This window comes from Heptranchias perlo, chromosome 10 (assembly GCF_035084215.1).
Source record: "Heptranchias perlo isolate sHepPer1 chromosome 10, sHepPer1.hap1, whole genome shotgun sequence".
Lineage (NCBI taxonomy): Eukaryota > Metazoa > Chordata > Chondrichthyes > Hexanchiformes > Hexanchidae > Heptranchias > Heptranchias perlo.
In genome coordinates this window covers 27493841-27514117 of record NC_090334.1, presented here as the reverse complement: position 1 = coordinate 27514117, position 20277 = coordinate 27493841, and the positions used below count along the sequence as shown (strand labels likewise).

Genomic DNA, 20277 nt, shown 5'->3' with positions numbered 1-20277 from the left:
TCCTCATGGGTGCGGAACTTGGCTATCAATTTCTGCTCGACGATTTTACGTTGTCGAGTGTCTCGAAGGCCGCCTTGGAGTACGCTTACCCGAAGGTCGGTGGCTGAATGTCCTTGACTGCTGAAGTGTTCCCCGACTGGGAGGGAACCCTCCTGTCTGGCGATTGTTGCGCGGTGTCCGTTCATCCGTTGTCGCAGCGTTTGCATGGTCTCGCCAATGTACCATGCTCTGGGGCATCCTTTCCTGCAACGTATGAGGTAGACAACGTTGGCCCAGTCACAGGAGTATGAACCATGCACCTGGTGGGTGGTGTCCTCTCGTGTGATGGTGGTATCTGTGTCGATGATCTGGCATGTCTTGCAGAGGTTACCGTGGCAGGGTTGTGTGGTGTCATGGACGCTGTTCTCCTGAAAGCTGGGTAATTTGCTGCGAACGATGGTCTGTTTGAGGTTGGGTGGCTGTTTGAAGGCGAGTAGTGGAGGTGTGGGGATGGCCATAGCGAGGTGTTCGTCGTCATTGATGACATGTTGAAGGCTGCGGAGAACATTGCGTAGTTTCTCCGCTCCGGGGAAGTACTGGACGACGAAGGGTACTCTGTTGGTTGCGTCCCGTGTTAGTCTTCTGGGAGGTCTTTGCGATTTTTCGCTGTGGCCCGTCGGAACTGTCGATCGATGAGTCGAGCGTCATATCCCGTTCTTACGAGGGCGTCTTTCAGCGTCTGTAGGTGTCCATCGCGTTCCTCCTCGTCTGAGCAGACCCTGTGTATTCGCAGGGCCTGTCCATAGGGGATGGCCTCTTTGACGTGGTTAGGGTGGAAGCTGGAAAAGTGGAGCATCGTGAGGTTGTCCGTGGGCTTGCGGTAGAGTGAGGTGCTGAGGTGCCCGTCTTTGATGGAGATTCGTGTGTCCAAGAAAGAAACTGATTCTGAGGAGTAGTCCATGGTGAGCTTGATGGTGGGATGGAACTTGTTGATGTTATCGTGTAGTCTCTTTAGTGATTATCTGCCGTGGGTCCATAGAAAGAAAATGTCGTCGATGTATCTGGTGTATAGCGTTGGTTGGAGGTCCTGTGCAGTGAAGAAGTCCTGCTCGAACTTGTGCATGAAAATGTTGGAGTATTGGAGTGCTAATTTGGTCCCCATGGCTGTTCCGTGTGTTTGGGTAAAGAACTGGTTATCGAAGGTGAAGACATTGTGATCCAGGATGAAGCGGATGAGTTGTAGGATGGCGTCTGGAGATTGTATCGTATCAGGCAACGGAACCCTGTGTGAGAACCTCTCTGGATACGTCGAGGGCATCCTGAAACCCATCGTACAGGGAACCCCCAGCTTCTGTCGCGACACTACAGACTTCCTACAAAAACTCAGTACCCACGGACTAGTTGAACCAGGAACACTTCTCACCACGATGGACGTCTCGGCACTCTACACCAGTATCCCCCACGATGACGGCATCGCTGCGACAGCATCAATACTCAACACCAACAACAGCCAATCTCCAGACGCCATCCTACAACTCATCCGCTTCATCCTGGATCACAATGTCTTCACCTTCGATAACCAGTTCTTTACCCAAACACACGGAACAGCCATGGGGACCAAATTAGCACTCCAATACTCCAACATTTTCATGCACAAGTTCGAGCAGGACTTCTTCACTGCACAGGACCTCCAACCAACACTATACACCAGATACATCGACGACATTTTCTTTCTATGGACCCACGGCGAAGAATCACTAAAGAGACTACACGATAACATTAACAAGTTCCATCCCACCATCAAGCTCACCATGGACTACTCCTCAGAATCAGTTTCTTTCTTGGACACACGAATCTCCATCAAAGACGGGCACCTCAGCACCTCACTCTACCGCAAGCCCACGGACAACCTCACGATGCTCCACTTTTCCAGCTTCCACCCTAACCACGTCAAAGAGGCCATCCCCTATGGACAGGCCCTGCGAATACACAGGGTCTGCTCAGACGAGGAGGAACGCGATGGACACCTACAGACGCTGAAAGACGCCCTCGTAAGAACGGGATATGACGCTCGACTCATCGATCGACAGTTCCGACGGGCCACAGCGAAAAATCGCAAAGACCTCCTCAGAAGACTAACACGGGACGCAGCCAACAGAGTACCCTTCGTCGTCCAGTACTTCCCCAGGTCGGAGAAACTACGCCATGTTCTCCGCAGCCTTCAACATGTCATCAATGACGCCGAACACCTCGCTATGGCCATCCCCACACCTCCACTACTCGCCTTTAAACAGCCACCCAACCTCAAACAGACCATCGTTCGCAGCAAATTACCCAGCTTTCAGGAGAACAGCATCCACGACACCACACAACCCTGCCACGGTAACCTCTGCAAGACATGCCAGATCATCGACACAGATACCACCATCACACGAGAGGACACCACCCACCAGGTGCATGGTTCATACTCCTGTTCCTGGGCCAACGTTGTCTACCTCATACGTTGCAGGAAAGGATGCCCCAGAGCATGGTACATTGGCGAGACCATGCAAACGCTGCGACAACGGATGAACGGACACCGCGCAACAATCGCCAGACAGGAGGGTTCCCTCCCAGTCGGGGAACACTTCAGCAGTCAAGGACATTCAGCCACCGACCTTCGGGTAAGCGTACTCCAAGGCGGCCTTCGAGACACTCGACAACGTAAAATCGTCGAGCAGAAATTGATAGCCAATTCCGCACCCATGAGGACGGCCTCAACCGGGATCTTGGGTTCATGTCACGCGACACGTTACCCCACCAGCGAACAAATGTTATCTGTTTTTAATATAACTGGTCAATTGCTGTCTTTTCCTTCCGGATGTTTCTATGTTTCTGCCTCTGTCGCTCTTTTTTTAATTGGCATCTCCACATCATCTGTTTTTTTTTAGTTCTGGCCATTTATTTATTCGGTGGCCCTGTAGGTAACACCTATCTGTCTGAACACTTTGGTTGCCTTGGCAACGGGCAGTTGAAAAGACTATCTGTAATCACCAGGCATTGTTCTGTGATTTATAAATGCGATAGGTTCGAGGATTTCATTTCCACATTCACCTGAGGAAGGAGGAAGCCTCCGAAAGCTTGTGGATTTTAAAATAAAATTGTTGGACTATAACTTGGTGTTGTAAAATTGTTTACAATTGTCAACCCCAGTCCATCACCGGCATCTCCACATCATGGAATAAGAAGCACACTGATCAGCTATTGATGATTGGCAGAGCTATCCTTAAATCCTATTTCTTTTCAATTTTATTATTGAGTTATTCTGAAGCTGACAAACAACATGTAATGAGAGCCTTGCTTATGAAAATCCTTTGCTTCTCTGGTCAGTTGATCAGTGCATTCCTCTTGTTGATTCTTGTGATCTTTTCCTTCAGATGTGCCTCCAATTGCCACCATTGCCATACAATACATTTTATATCTTGACTGCCTGGATACTGGTGCAGCTCCCTGCCCGCAATGATTATTGGTGTTAATTAAATGGTTACTAAGCACATTCTGTGCTATGTGTCGCTTGAGATTAAAGAATCTGTGCTGCCACTTAAGTTAATGTGCTCCACACACTGCCATTTTAAACATTGTGTTAAACCTACTGGTTACTGTACCAACTGGTAATTTTCTCCAGAGTATTGGGATGTGGTTGGCAGCACAGATCCTTCAAATTAATGAGGAATGTGTTATAGATTCTTTAACTGCCTTTAACCAAGAGCACAGATCGTTAACAGCCTTTTAACTAAAACCATTGTTTCACCTCTCTTCGCCCTAATTTCCATGCGCGGCTAGCATATGCAGATTAGCATTAATATACTTAAAACTAGTGCAGGTAAAACAATTGTTGCTGCATGGTTTAAGCATCAAAGCGAAATGGTTATGACCAGTGTCATTTCAATTAAAACTCGCTTATTCTGTTAACAGGAGTGAAACAATATTTCTTAGATGCCTTAAGCCACTTGTGGTACCTTAAGACCAGGTCGCAAGACGGTCCTAAATGCCCTGCTCTCCCACATTTAAGATTTATTTTTTAAATGCAGCCAGCCTATGCGTACATTGATGTCGGCATACGTTTCTGCACTCCTCCATTTCTGACCTCTTGCGCATCCCTGATTTTAATTGCTCCACCATTGGGGCTATGTCTTAAGCTGTCGTCTAGGCCCTAAGCTCTGGAATTTCCTGCCTAAATCTCTCCGCCTGTCTACCCCTCTCTTCTTTGTCGTTCCTTAAAACTTACCTCTTTAACCAAGCTTTTGGTCACATGTCCTAATATCTCCTCCTTTGGCTCGGTATCAGTTTTTGTCTGATTATGGTCCCGTGAAGCGCCCTGTTTTACTACGTTTCAGGCGCTATATAAATCCAAGTTGTTATCTTAATCCTAGCTCGCCGTGCATCCTCGAGTCTTTGGCTATCACGTCAATAACAAGTAATGTCCATGGATTTGTTCTGTAGTCTCTTAATTGGATTTAAAATGCATCCTTCTGCAGTGTTTTTCTGAAGGATGGGCACCAATTATGCGGCAGAGTGAAAACAACCCTGTCCTGTAACATTGTACTTGCTCAATTTAAAATGAAAGTAATGAACAAGTTCACATTATGCACAAAATTCTTGAATGGTATAGCCATGAATCTAATTTTGTAATTTTGTTTGCTTTCAACCTTCTGTGTATAGCTTGTAAAATGGCTAAATTATATTGCACTATTTAAAGGGTAGGGTAACCGGTTGATGTTGATCTAGACAAAACCTGTCTGAAAGATTAATGCTCAACAACAACAACTTGCATTAGGGTTAGGGTTAGGGTTGCATTAGGGTTAGGGTTATAGTGCCTTTAATGTAGAAAAACATCCCAAGGCCCTTCACAGGAACATAATTAGACAAAAATTGACACCGAGCCAAAGAAGGAGATATTGGGATGGGTGACCAAAAGCTTGGTTAGTGAGGTGGATTTTAAAGGAGAAGAGAGAGACGGGGAGGTTTAGGGAGGGAATTCCAGAGCCTTGTCCCTATATGACTGAAGGCACGGCTGCCAATGGTAGCGCAGAGGGAGTGGCAGAAGAGGCAGAGTTGGAAGAACGCACAGTTCTCTGATTGCTTTTGAGCTCGAGGAAAGTTAGAGATAGGGAGGAGCGAGGCCATAGAGGGATTTGAACACTAGGATGAACATTTTAAAATCGAGGCGTTGGTGGACCGGGAGCTAATGTAGCTCATTGAGCTTGTGAGTGATAGATAAGCAGGACTCATGAAGAAATCTTATTGGATAATTTAAAGTTGCTTTTATACTATATGAGACCTATGTAGTCCTGCTGACTCCCAATGTGCAGGTAATCCACAGCTGCTGGTAAGCCCAAAGTAAACTGGCTGGGTTTGCAAAACTGGCTGCTGGAAAGACCTAGTTTTTGCTTGCTACCAGTTTAATGTATAGGCTAAATTTACTTAGTGGTTACTGCATGAGACTGGTGCATCAGGAGCCAATGGCACTTGTTACAATCCAAAAACAGCAGAGGTATTAGTTCTGCTAACAAACATCTTTTTCAATTATATGTTAAAGAAAAATGTACTGTCAAATCCTTGAGTATATAGGTCATTCTAAATAAAGTTGCTGATGGCAGTAAAAAATATTTTTAGATTTTAACTTTATTATGTAATTGGAAGTGATTTGGTTGATACTAGCAATGTACTGCTGCAGAATCAATATACATTTAAACAGCTCCCTATTTTGGCATAAGTTATTAAACTAATCAGCAATTGGCATTGTGTTTTGCACAGTGATGAACCGAGTCCTGGAAGTCTTTTGAAGATTGCGATAAAACAAAACATTTTAAAGTGTATGATACAGATCAATAATTAAAAATCTATAAAAGCCTTACAGTTCAAATGTTTTAGCTTATCAAATTTATAACATTGAGCTGTGCCGCCTTGTGACCCAAAATACTAAGTTTTAACACAGCGACAGTAGAAGGCACTACCTCCAATGGATGCTCAATTAATTTGGGTTCTCACCAATCTGCAGGAATTTTTGCGGAAGTTGGGAGACTAGCAGATCTTGCTGTAGGCAGCAGCTTTAACTGTTTGTTTAGCTTTGACTTTTGGACAATTCAAAGACATTATTTCACTTGTGCTAAGCAACTGATAATTGTGCTTTAGCTGCATGGCTTTGAGCAGTATATATAATTGTTTCACCTATGCTTATATTTACATTATTTCTGGAGACAATCTTTGTAAAAGCAATTCACAAATTAATCATTCTAATATTTTTGTAGAAAATTAGTGGCTAGCTAGCCCTTATTTTTGATTTATGGTATTTGCCTCTTCATGTTGAAATCCCTACGTGGCCTCATCTCACCATATCTCTGCAACTCCCCATTTCTCTGACTGGCCTTTTGTGCACCCCTCTCACCCCACCATTGGTGGCTTTGTCTTCAGCTGCCTGGGCCCCATGGTCTGGAATTCCCTTCCTAAATTCTGTCTCTCCACCTCTATCCTGTAAAATCCTCCTTTAAAAACTCATCTTTGACCGAGCTTATGGTCACCCTTCTTAACATCACCTTCTTTAGGCTCAGCGTCCATTTGTTGACTATGTAGCCTTGCCTCTGAGTCAAAGGTCATTGTTTTAAGCCCCATTCCAAAGAATTGAGCACATAATGTAGGCTGACACTTCAATATTGAAGAAGTGCTGCATTGTCAGGTGGTATCTTTTGGATGAGATGTTAAATCAAGGCATAAAAGATACCATGGCACTATTCCAAGAGCAGCAGGAAAGTTCTCCTAATTCTCCCGGCCAATATTTATTCCTCAACCATTATCTCAAAAACTGGATTATCTAGTAATTTATCTTTTTTCGTTAGGGTTAGGGTTAATATGCAAATTAACTACCATATTTGCCTACATTACAACAGTGACTACATTTCAAAAATGTTTCATTGGCTGCGAAGTGCTTTGGGATGTCCTGAAGACATGAAGGTCACTCTATAAATGGAAGTTAGTTTGTTCTGTGCATCTGTTTGTGTATAAATGCAATTTACCGTATTTTAAATGAACTGTGACATTGTACTAATCTAAAATGCAGACTATTGTTTACTTCTGTACTGTGAAAATTTATGTCTATATAAGAATATATAAAAATAAAATATATCAAAATTGATCTCAGAGAAATTTCATATTCAGCTACTTTTTGGATTTTATATTTTTGAGGAACAATAGAAATATTAGCCCAGGAAACCATTGTACCTATGCTGAGTTCGTATAACTATCTATTCTAGCTCCTTTTCCCTGCTTTTTTTTTCTTCCCACGTATCTCCCTTGCCAACATCATTTGCAGCACCGAATTTCTGCCTCCTCTGGGCCCCCTCCATCAATGCTATCTGCTCAACTACTCCCTTGCTTTTACCTTCAATGACCCTGTCCCTATCAAGTTCCTCATGGTGGTCCTACCTATTCCCCCCCCCCCCCCCAACCCCGGCAATTGAATTCGCCCAGTCCAACTTCTACACCCTCAAGTCTGAGGACCACAGACTTGAGCACATTTGACTCATAGTTGCCCTGTCATTCACTGTCAGGTCTTGCTGGTCCACTGTTTCTTCAGAATTGCTGCATCTCCCTCTCCTCCTAAATGTTCCTACTACATCCAAGATTATCCTTGAGGGTAAGGACAGTCTTAAAATCCTTTTAGTAACAAACTCTATCCCCACTCCCCTTTTGCCACACCATCTATCCTCATCTCCAATAACGAGTAAGAGAGGCTGATTTTTTTTTGTCTTGAAGATTGAGACTATCTGGCTCCACCGCCCCCAACAGCAGTCTCATATCACTATGTAATTTCCCTTGTTCCCATCTCCTCCATGAGACCAATTTCCTGTGTCGACTTAAGTCCTGACCACACAACTACCTTTTCCTTAACCTAACGCATGCTGAAGTTTTCAACAGTTCCCTTTCATCAGTTATTTTCCTAGCTTTCAAAACTTGTAATCACTTCCTTCTCAAAAAGCCCAGCTTCACCCTCTCCAATTACCACCCCATTTCTAAATTCCCTTCCCTCTCCAAGTCTGCAAATGATTAGTCGTTGCCAAAGTCTGTATTTGGCTTTCCTATCCTTCTCTGTTCAAATCACTTCAATCCATTTTCTGCCATGCTCACAGTACCAAGAACACCTCGGTCAGAGTCGCCAACAAAATCTTTTGTAATTCAACTTGCAATTCTTCCTTGTGATCTTCTGTCTCTGAGCTCCACCCTCCTCCACAATCTTTCTTCCATGGTCCACCTCTGTGGTACTACCTTTGCTTGGTTCCATTCCTACATCTCCACTGCTTCTGTTGCTTTTGGTGGCCACGCTGAGTCTCCCAAAGTTCAATCCATGTCCTGTCCTATTTCTGATTTATCTGATATCCCCTGCAGCAGAAGTATCCATTGGCATGGAGTCAGCATCTGTATTTGTCAATGGCACTCGGCCGTACCTCTCTGCCATCACCCGTAACTCCACGATTACCATTGTCCTATTGGACTCTGTGACCGACATCAACTCGTGGTTGAGTCAGAACGTTATCCAACTTAACTTTGGCAAAACTGAAACCATTTTGTTCGACCTTTGCCAAAAACCTTTGTATACTAGCTGCCCTGCCCTCTCCTCCCCAATTCCCATTCTATCTGTCTGCCCAGCTGCTCATATGAGCTGAGCTCAGTGGTGCACAACATCAATATCCTGCTGGACCCTGAGCAGAGATTCAAACTCCCAAATCCTATCATCACTAGAACCGCCTAGTTCTACTTCTGCAACATTTCCTACCTCTGTCCTTATCCCCAGTACTGCTCAAACCGTCATCCACACCTGTCAGCTCCAGGTTCAACTTCTCTAGTTCTGTTCTCATCGGCTTCCCAATCTCCAACCTGCAGAAGTTCCAACTCACCCAAAACTGCCCACGTCCTATCCATACTAGTACCTACTGCTCTGTCACTTTGACCTTGCCAACCTTTACTGGCTCATTTTTATACACATTAAATTCAAAATCCTTGTCGTTCAGAATCCTTCCATGGCCTTACCTCCCCATACTCTTGCAAATTTCTCCAGCCCTACATGCCAACCCATGCTCTCTGAACTTCCAACATTCTCAACACTTACCTGTTTGACTGTTTTGGTCTCCTTTATCCCTGGCCCAAATCTTCTGCAATTCAACAGTTATTCTTGCTTCTGTGAAGCACCCGTGGGATGTTTTTACTATTTGAAAGCACTGTATAAACTCAAGCTGTTAAATGACATGACTGACTGGCTATTCTTATTCTAATAATCCCTTGCATGAAAAATGCCTTCCTCTCCTTTATGCTTTTAATACTAATCCTTGGTTTGTTCTCCTTTTGCCGTTATTTATCCTCTTCAACATTTTCATAATTTTGATCACCATTTCCCCTTGAACATCTTTGCTCCACTAAATAAAGCCCATGCCTCCCATCCCTGTTATCATTTAGTGAATCTAAGGTGCACTTTTTTTTTCTTGTACCCAATATTCTTTCTACAGTCTAGTGCTTAAAATTACACACCATGCGCCAGCTGAGGCCTACCATTGTCTTGTATGTATTCATTATCACCTTGCTTTTTATTCATTGCCTACATATATAAGACCAAAAATCCTATTTGCCACCTGCATACCTAGTTTTGAAATCTCTATATTTGCACTTTGAAATTTCATTCAGAATTTGATGTTTCAATTGACTTTTTCCCAGAATGCATTACTTCAGACTTGTCTGTGAGCTGCATGTGTGCCTCCTCCTTTATTCTCTACACCTTATTGTGTTTTCCCTCACAGTTTGCCTTTCCTTAATTTGATATCAACAGCCAATTTTTCTCCGTGTTCAAGTCATTTATGTATATGTAGAAAGAAAGGTCCCACCTCTGATCCTTGGGGTGCACAACTGACTACATCTCTCCAATCTGAGAAACATTCGCTTGCTCCTATTTTATTCTTTATATCCTTTAGCTATCCCTCTATCCATGTTGTAACCTTACATTTAATACACTAGACTTTTTTTGAAAGTTTTATGCTGCTTATTCATAAAAGACCCACCCTCCGATGCTAGGGTCCATTCTATGATTTTGGAATTACACCTCCTAGCTTAGAAAAAATGGGGACCAGAGTCATGCATACCCTTTAGCCTGTAACATGCTTATTTCCTGTAAATTTAGCTAAACTGCTTCCAGTTTAACTAGTCAGTCTTTCAACTTAGCGCTATTGGTTTTGATTTATTAAAATGGAAACATAAGCCAACAGTGTCCAAAATTTCAAGAAACAATTCTAATCAAGAACAACCAAGAATAGGTACATTGAAGTTGGCACTCAAAAAAAAGTTATAATTAGCAATTATGGAAAAATGAAACTTTTCTTTTTTAGGCAAATACAGACAATATGGCAAAGGTCTATCAACCAAAGAGACACACTTTGCCCCTGAAATCTACTGTATCTCTAGCACATCTTCTGGCTGCCCGTGAGGACTTATCCAAGATCATAAAGACGAGCAGCGGCTCCTTAAGAGAAGGGACATCCTGTGCCATTAACAAGGTAGGGATGGTTGTATTTGAGCACACGTTTACTTTTGAATTTGGACAATATTCTTTGAAGTAATGCATTACTGCAGGTGGTGCAGTGGAACCACTAAATGCAAGAGGTAGTTTCACACTTGTAATTCCATATACGACTTTTCTCATTGTCAGGGAAGTACTGGACATAGGCCAGTTGCTTCTCCCACAGGGAGGAGAAAATCATCAGGAGAATAATTTAGGGTCATTCTTTCTGAATAGGAAGATTTTTATTTGTGTTTTTTAAAAATTCAACACAGATAATTCGGTTTAGTTTGAGGATATGGCTAATAAATCACTTTTTATATGGGCATCAAGTAATTGCAACTGTGACTGAACATTTGAAACCAAATTGATGTTAGAGCTCATATGTAAGATGGAAAAGGTACTATACTGAAGTTACAGAATCTGAGTGTTATAAAAGGAAGATACCTGTATATTTGGCATCCTTTGATCACCCCTTGCTATTCCGTTTTATGATTTTAAAACCGCTAATTACAGGCAGACTGGGATCAGATATTTTTGCGTAGAACTTACTGATGTGACAAAACAATTCGAGTGACACCATAAATGAATTGTGCTGTCCATAGCCCACTATCCTCAGGATGCTGTGGACAATCAATTTGATGCATTCAGCCAAGTTCAAAGATTCAATACGTAATATGACTGTGCAGTTGAGTGATCAACATTTGGAGAATTTTACTACTAACTTGTAGCATAGTATTTTTTTGAAGATAAAGGCATTTTGAAATGTCATATTTTATTTGAGTGATCATTTCAAGTATTATTTTTCAAACTGGTGGAGCATTGCTAATGGATCATGGGAGCTGTCCAGATGGAACGAGTAAACCGATTCAACCTCATTGAGCTGAGCAAATGACATGACCCCTAATTATTCAAAACCCAAGTGCAAGTTCAACAGATGACTTACAAAATAAAGGTCAGAGTAACCAGCACCCATCCTGTCAACATACTGAATTTCTTGAATCATTTTGTTAGCAGAAAGTAAGGATCCTTGTAACTAACAAGTGCATAAATTTTAGCTGGGACTCTCTGCCTACATCTCTGGTCTTTTCTACATGATTGTGGATCACCCAGAGTTGCTTACAGCAAAGATCAGAGTTTCAGTTTCAGGACTCTGTCTTCCCCTTCCCCCTCCCTTTTGTACTTGATCGTGAAGTTATAGTAATTTCATTGTCTCTTCAGATACATTCCATTCTAAATCCTCCTCTGTATCATTATTCTTTTGAAAGGACAAAATAGAGAAATTAGATATCTGTACAAAGAGATAATTGTACAATATCCTCAAGAAGAAATATATTAGACGACTTGTAAAATATTCCAAATGAGAAGAGTGTCGCCCACGTTATTGGTAAAGACTCCTGCATAGGTGGCAAGGGCGTGCACCTGAAATGGGCCTCAGACCCCCTATTTCCTTATGAGAACAAAGTTTCACTAGTGAAAAAATATCTGATCAGTACTGTAATGCCTTGCTTTGGATCCTTTAAATTAAAATAGACCCACTCTGCTGTTTTCACTACACATTTAAATGTGTTTTTCTTTGTTAGGTTCTGATGGGGAGAGTGCCTGATCGAGGAGGTAGGCCATCTGAGATAGAAGCACCACCACCAGAGATGCCACCGTGGATGAAGAGACAAGATGGAGGGAGAGGTGGTCGTGGTGGTGGAGGAGGAGGTGGTCGTGGTGGAGGTGGTTGGGGTGGTGGCCAGGGAGGTGGGGGTGGCAGGGGAGGTGGAGGGAGAGGTGGAGGTGGTTGGGGCGGAGCAGGAGGCCAAGGAAGTGGGGGTGGTTGGGGTGGAGGAGGAGGTCATGGAAGTGGAGGTGGCTATGGAGGGAGAGGAGGAGGAGGCTATGGAGGGAGAGGAGGCTATGGAGACATGGGAGGCTTTGGTGGAAGAGGAGGTTATAGACGGTACTGAATGGACATTACTATCTATTGCAAGTAGCTGAATACAGTATGGATTCTTCCAGTTACACTCATTGCAGTTAATGCAACAATGTGTGATGTTTGAATCTGCATCTGTAAATGATTATTTTACCTACGCGAGTTCAGAAAGAATACAACATACTGTTGTCCTTTTAAGGTACATAGATGTTAAAAGAAATTTTTGTTTTATATAACTGCTTATGTGTACAAGAACTAAGATATAGGTTGTTTACTACTGGAAGCAAAAAATCATTTTTTAAGTGTTCATTGAGAAAGTTCATTGTTATAACTTCCTTTTTTATGAGAATGTGATTATTAAAAGTATTTTACTGTGGGAAATGTTGGGAGGTTATGAGGAGCTGTGACCAGTTGAGAATTTTTTTTAATATAAAGATTTTGGATGTGAATAAAAATGAAATAACTACTGGGATTTTGTATGATTATGATTTTTGTTTTGAGGTTTAAATTTTGATGAATGAATCATTTAAATTTGAAGTGCTTTGGTAGCACAGCAGTTATGATGCTTGCCTCACTTTGTACTGGTCAAGTGTTTTGATTTCAAAGGAAATTGTACTTGTCTGCCTACCATTCACATGATGAGTTATTCCAGTTCTGGCCTGGCTGTAAGTTGGAATGACGTAACACAGAATAAAGATACTTCTCTTCCTAAGTGGGCATGACTGTAGATAGTAATCCACAAAAAATGAGACCTCACTCACCTGTGTAAGGTAGAGAGTGACTTTCATACATTTGAAACAGCAGGCCGATTTTCTCTTTGCATGTATAATTGGAGACCTTGGCCCCCACATGAATGGGTCATTAACTCCAGAGTGAGTGCATGTTTCCATTTCAAAAATTGCATCCACCTATAGTTTTTAGCGATGAAAGAAAGTTGTATCTACCTATCTGTTTTTATCCGTGATTTAAACGGGTACATCTAGTACGGGTTCGACAAGAGAAAATGCAACTAAAACTTCCCCACTAAGTGGCATCAGTCTCTCTGCCCATATTCCACAGTTCCATTTTTGCTATCTTGCTGGCAATTTAAGTGCCTACAAAAATCCATCTATGTGGATAATCCAACTTCTTAGCAAAGTCACTGAATTTGGGAGCATCACAACCATAAAGAGCAAGAGACTTCATTACCTTAAGCCACATGTGAGGCAGAAGTTTATGAAAGTCAAGTGGGCAGAGACTTACTACAAATGTTAAAGGAGCTGGTTGCTGAGAAAGCTGGAGTTGGAGTCCTTGTGCTTTGAAGATAAATAACTAGAAGAAAAAAATACATTGCCACCTGTAATATAAATCATAATATCTACGCCCTCACTTGCAGTTCTCCAATCTTCTGGAAGATAGACTGATTAGCATTTTAGTGAGATGAGGCTAAGTCAAAAATCATTAAGCTGGTTTATATTGCAGTCATTAAGTGAATGTAGATGCTATAGCAAATCTCACCTTAATATAATTTAACTTTAGTCCTTCCTGGTAAATAATAAAAATGCGTTACATCATTCTAATTAGATGTACAAGTAACACTTACTTTGGTCTTCCTTGAGAACCAAAATTTAACTGAAAAGCACATTTTAGTATAAATTACCCCCACCAAGACCCTTTTCTGTGGGGAGAATGGTCGAAAAATCCTAAAATGTGGTAGTAAACGTAGTGAGTGTTAACTGGCTATTGTAGCAAAGAAGACAAGCCTGACCTCGACAAGCATATAGTTTCCAGGAAGGCTCAATGCATAGCAGTTGGGAAAAGAATCCTGGCTGACTTCTCACCCCTGCCACCCAGATGCAATGATGCCAGTTGTAGAACTCTCATTTCCACCTTGGCTGAGCTCAGCTAACTTGGCAAAGCCAATGGATCAAAATGGACTGTTTCTTGTTTTTTATGCTTTGATAGGACACCATTCTGTGCAATTACCCATTGAGCCATGAGAGGGAGCCCGAGCCATGAGAGGGAGCCCCAGCCACTGATTTCTGCTTAAAAGTTCAAGATGTAGCCAAAGAATAAACAATGTTGTGCTGCACTTTTTAACTAAAGTCATTTGTACTGGAAGAGACTTGATTTTTGGATTCAGTTTTTCTTCTTTATATGGGATTTCCTTTGTAACTTTGAACATTTTAGAACCTATCTTTGCCTTCTCCTTAAATGGAAAGTTTCTAGTCACGGGTCTTGAAAGTATGCACATTGTCTTTTTTTTTGCCCCTATTTAAAGTATTTTTTTCTGCTTGCCACACATTTTTCCAGCTGAAAGGACAGGCAGAAAAGCTGCTCCCAGGTTTTTGTCATTACAGACGTAGTTGCAAGGTTATAGATGCGAAGTACAAGGGGTGCTCTCACTCCTCCTTCTGGGTAAGTACTTTGCTTCATTCCACAGCACCACAAAGAGGGTATAAGCTACAGTCAGGAAGTTAATGTGTGGTGTGAGGAATTGCATAACTCTGAACTGTTATCCTAACATGTCAAGCCACAGTACTTGATTCCCCCAGTCTGGCGACGGGGTCAATGCTGCACGGGTGCAGTACTGAATCATATAGACCAGGAAGGTCTCAGGTTTTCATATTTGATCTGTGCTGTGTTAGCTGAACCCGGCTAGGCGAGGGTGGGAGTGCCGAAATTGGTTTCTGTGTCCCTTCTACAGAATGTCATCCGGTGATCCCTGCTGGAAGTTGTCCATATGTGGATATTGGTGAGGACGGAACTTGGCTTGTTGTGGTGATCTCAATGGTCAGATAGCCTGCTGATGCTTTCTAAACTTGTAGATGAAGAATGGCTACTTTCTCAAAATACTGGAAGACTGCTGGTGCCCAGCAGGAATCACCACCTTTTGTGAGGAGAAGGGAAAATGCAGATAGGTGGCTTAATTTGTCACAGTTTAGGCAGGGTAAGTTACTCTGGGCCTAAAAGCAAATTTATGTTTAGCTATACACTGAATTTTTATACATAGATTAAGGGTAGAGGTAAGGATTATACTGAATTCAGCCAAGGGTTATTCTAAGTGAAATCAGTGAACACTTATACATTTGCTTTTTTGTATGCGTTACTACGTGTTAAGACTTGTACAGCATTCTGTGTCAATCAATGGTAGCACTCTCACCTCTGAGTCAGAAGGTCGTGGGTTCAAGCTCCACTTCAGAGACTTGAGCACATAATCTAGTCTGACACCTCGGTGCAGTACTGAGGGAGTGCTGCACTGTTGGAAGTGCAGTCTTTCAGATGAGATGTTAAACCGAGGCCCCATCTGCCCCCTCGGGTGGATGTAAAAGATTCCATGGCACTATTCGAAGAAGAGCAGGGGTGTTCTCCCTGTTGTTCTGGCCAACCTTTATCCCTCAACCAATATCACTAAAAACTGATTATCTGGTCATTATCACATTGCTGTTTGTAGGGTCTTGCTGTTTGTGTTTCCCTACATTACAACAGTGACTACACTTCAAAAGTACTTAATTGGCTGTAAAGCACTTTGGAACGTCCTGTGGTTGTGAAAAGCGCTATATAAATGCAAGTCCGTTCCTTTATCCCTGATGAATTTAAAATGGTAATTATTTCAAAACTAATGTACTTTTTGTAAAATTTGTAGCATTGTTGTACATGCTACACTGTATTGGAGCTCCCAGAAAATAGAAAAACATAATTTATTTAAGTGTCATCGTTCAATGATCAATAAAACTTGTCAAATATAGCCAGTGTAATTCACGAGAATTTATATTCCTAAAATGTTTTGGGATCATAAGAACATAAGAAATAGGAGCAGGAGTAGGCCTTATGGCCCCTTGAGTATGCTCCACCATTCATTAAAATCACTGCTGATCTTTGACCTTAACTCCACTTTCCTGCCCGATCCCCATATCCCTCGATTCCAAAAATGTATCGATCTCAGTCTTGTGGATACTCACCAATTGAGTATCCACAGCCCTCTGTGGCATAGAATTCCAAAGAGTCACAACCCTCTGAGTGAAGGAATTCCTCCTCATCTCAGTCCTAAATGTCTGGCCCTTTATCCTGAGATAATGTCCCCTAGTTCTAGACTCTCCAGCCAGGGGAAACAGCATCTACCATGTCAAACCCTCTTAGAATGTTTCAATGAGATCATCTCTTTCTTCTAAACTCCAGAGAGTTTTGGCCCATTCCACTCAATCATTCCTCATAGGACAACCCTCATCCTAGGAATCAATCTAGTGAAGCTTTGTTGCACTGCCTCTAAGGCAAGTATATCCTTCCTTAGGTAAGGAGACCAAAACTGTACACAGTACTCTAGGTGTGGTCTCACCAAAGCCCTGTACAATTGCAGCAAGACTTCCTTACTGTTGTACTCCAATCCCCTTTCAATAAAGGCCATCATACTGTTTGCCTTCATAATTGCTTGCTGTACCTGCATGTTAACTTTGTGTTTCGTGTACAAGGACACCCAAATCCCTCTGAACACCAACATTTAATAGTTTCTCACAATTTTAAAAATATTCTGTTTTTCTATTTTTCCTACCAAAGTGAATAACCTCATATTTCCCCACATTGTACTCCATCTTCCACCTCCTTGTCCACGCACTTAACCTGTTGATATCTCTGCATCCTCCTCACAGCTTACTTTCCCACCTAGCTTGGTATCGTCAGCAAACTTGGATACATTACACTCGGTCCCTTCATCCAAGTCATTAATATAGATTGTAAATAGCTGAAACCCAAGCACCAATCCCTGCGGGTTACATTTGCTACCTTCCAATCCACAGGGACCATTCTAGAATCTAGGGAATTCTGGAAGATCAAAACCAATGCAAAACCTCTGCAGCCACCTCTTTTAAAACCCTAAGATGTAGGCCATCAGGGGCAGGGGATTTGTTGGCTTTTAGTCATATTAACATTTCTAAACTTTTTCTTTACTAACCTTAATCACTTTAGGTTCCTCCCTCTCGTGAGACCCTTGATTCCCCACTATTTCTGGTATGTTTTTGTGTCTTCTACTGTGAAATAAATATTTTATATCTGCCTTAACGTCTCTGCCATTTCCTTATTCCCCATTATAAGTTCTCCTGTCTCTGCCTCTAAGGGACCCATGTTTATTTTCGCTAATCTTTTCCTTTTTACATACTAGTAGAAGCCCTTTTTTATATTTCTTGCTAGTTTGCTCTCATTCTATTTTCTCCCTCTATCAATGTCTTGGTTATCCTTTGATTTCTAGAACCCTCCCAATCCTCCGACTTACTACTCTATTTGGTAACGTTGTAAGCCTCTTTTAATCTAATACTATCCATAACTTCTCTAGTTAGCCATGGTTGGATCACTTTTCCTGTGGAGCTTTTATTTCTCAAGGGTATGTATATTCGTTGGAAATTGCTTATCTACCATCATATCTTTTAATGTAATTTCCCAATCTACCTTAGCTAACTTGCCCCTCATTCCTACATAATTGGCCTTGTTTAAATTTAAGACCCTAGTTTTTAGCTACATCATTCTCAAACTCAATATGAAATTATATTGTATCGTGATCACTCTTCCCCAGAGGATCCTTTATTATAAGATTACTAATTAATCCTGTCTCATTACACAATACTAGATCTAAAATAACCTGTTCCCTAGTTGGTTCCTCAACATATTGTTCTAGAAAACTGTCTCAGATACATTCCTGAACTCGTCCCCCAAACTACTTTTGCCAATTTGGTTTGCCCAGTCTATATGAAGATTAAAGTCCCCCATTATTAATTACCCTTATTACATGCTCCTCCAATTTCCTGATTTATACTCTGTCCAACACTATAACCACTGTTAGGGGGCCTATAAACTACTCCCACCAGTGTTTTCTGTCCCTTGTTATTTCTTAGCTCCACCCATACTGATTCTACATCGTGATTTTCTGAGCTAACATCCTTTCTCATTATTGCCTTTATCTCATCCTTTATTATCAAGGCTATACCCATCCTTTTCCATTTTGCCTATCTTTTCTGAAAGTCAAGTACCCTGGATTATTTAGTTCCCAACCTTGATCACCCTGCAACCACATCTCAGTAATGGCTATTAGATCAAACACATGTATTTCTATTTGTGCCATTAATTCATCTATCTTGTTACGAATGCTTCATGTATTCAGATACAGCGCCTTTAATTCTAACTTTTTACTATTTTTCCCTGTTGTGACCTTAGTCACTAATGCCCTATTGCTACTCTGTTCTACAGCCTTGACTTTTTTTAGACCGATAAATTACCCTTACCTGTACCCTTCACCACCCCCTCTCCCCCTCCCCTGCTATTAGTTTAAAGCACTGTCTCCTGCCCTAGTTATTTGATTCACCAGGACACTGGTCCCAGCCCAGATTAAATGGAGCCCGTCCCTACGGAACAGCTCCCTTCTTCCCTAATACTGGTGCCAGTGCCCCATTAATTGAAACCCCTGCTTCCTACATCACTTTTTCAGCAAAGCATTTAGCTAGCTAATATGTTTGTCCCTATGCCAAATTGCCCTTGGCTCAGGTAATAATCCAGAGATTATTACCATTGAGGTTCTGCTTTTTAATTTGGTCCCTAGCTCCTCAAACTCCCTCAGCAGAACCTCATTCCTACTCCCTTTGTTGTTGGTTACTATGTGGACCATGGTAACTGGATCCTCCCCCTTTTTGGAAAGTTCCATTGATTACCATCTTAAAATTTGCATATGGGTCAATGAGTTACCGTAACTCAAAGGTTTTCCCTATGTACACAATACTATACTGTTATCAGTAGTCAAATCAGTTTTGATGCAATTGAAAGTATTTTTAGTAATGCAATTAATATGTTTGACTATATTTCAAGCTGCATGTCCAAATAGTTCAGTTAATCTACCTTACAAAGTAATTGATTGTGTGCAGCTCTGTCAGATGTTTTGACATGAGGCTCTATCTATTATTTATAATATATATATATATATATATTTTAATTAGAATAAGCCAGGGTAATTTCAGTAGGGGGACTAAACTAATCATCAAATTAGAGCTTTTCTACCTACTTGTTGAGGTGTTTAGTCTAACACATGCCTCTAGTAAAGATGAAGAAATGTTCCATTTTCAGGTGGAGCTGTATAATAGTTTAGAAATCACTTCTGTTTTTAGTGTTTGGTGAAACCTTCTACTGTACATGTGCAGTTTATTTCTCACTATCTGCAGGATAATGTAGGAAGTGTAGTCCGAAACTTAGGGTCAATTTTTTTCCCCTTAAACAAGCACACATGGGATCACTGCCCATTTTGCATCTGGTCCGTATTTACAGTGGGTATGCCCGTGCACAGCAGGGAGTGGTGGTCAGCAGCTCAAAGATGCTTTAAAAAACTTCGAGCCAAAACAGTACAAAATGAACGGTTGAAAGCAATCATAAGTATTCCTTTTCTCAGTTAACATTGAAATCACTCAGATGCAGGCTAGGCTTTGTGCCACAGGTTCTTCCACTGACATATTTTGCATCAGTCCTGGGAATGTGATTCTATATCCTCTCCATTACAAAAGCTGCCTACTTCCACCTCTGTAGCATCACCCATCTTCACCCCTGCTTCAGCTTTGCTGCTGAAACCCACATCCATGCTTTTTGTTACCTCCAGACTCAACTATTCCAATGCTCTCCTCCTTAAATTTGAGCTCATCCAGAACTCTGCTGCCCATATTCTAACCCGCACTAAGTCCCATTCACTCATCACCCCTGTGCTCTACAACCTACATTGGCTCCTGGCCCACTAGCGCCTCAATTTTAAAATTCTCATCCTTGTGTTCAAATCCCTCCATGGCCCCTCTCCTCCCTA

General features: G+C 41.8%; 1 protein-coding gene across 1 annotated transcript in view; it reads left to right on the top strand.

Moving 5' to 3' along the window:
- Nucleotides 1-12945, top strand: part of fam98b (family with sequence similarity 98 member B) — a 44812-nt gene extending 31867 nt beyond the window's left edge. The window contains exons 7-8 of the mRNA XM_067991370.1: nt 10386-10553; nt 12139-12945. Coding sequence (XP_067847471.1) covers nt 10386-10553; nt 12139-12510 — 540 coding nt within the window. The 3' untranslated portion in view covers nt 12511-12945. The remainder of the gene's footprint in view (nt 1-10385; nt 10554-12138) is intronic.
- Nucleotides 12946-20277: the final 7332 nt, after the last annotated feature.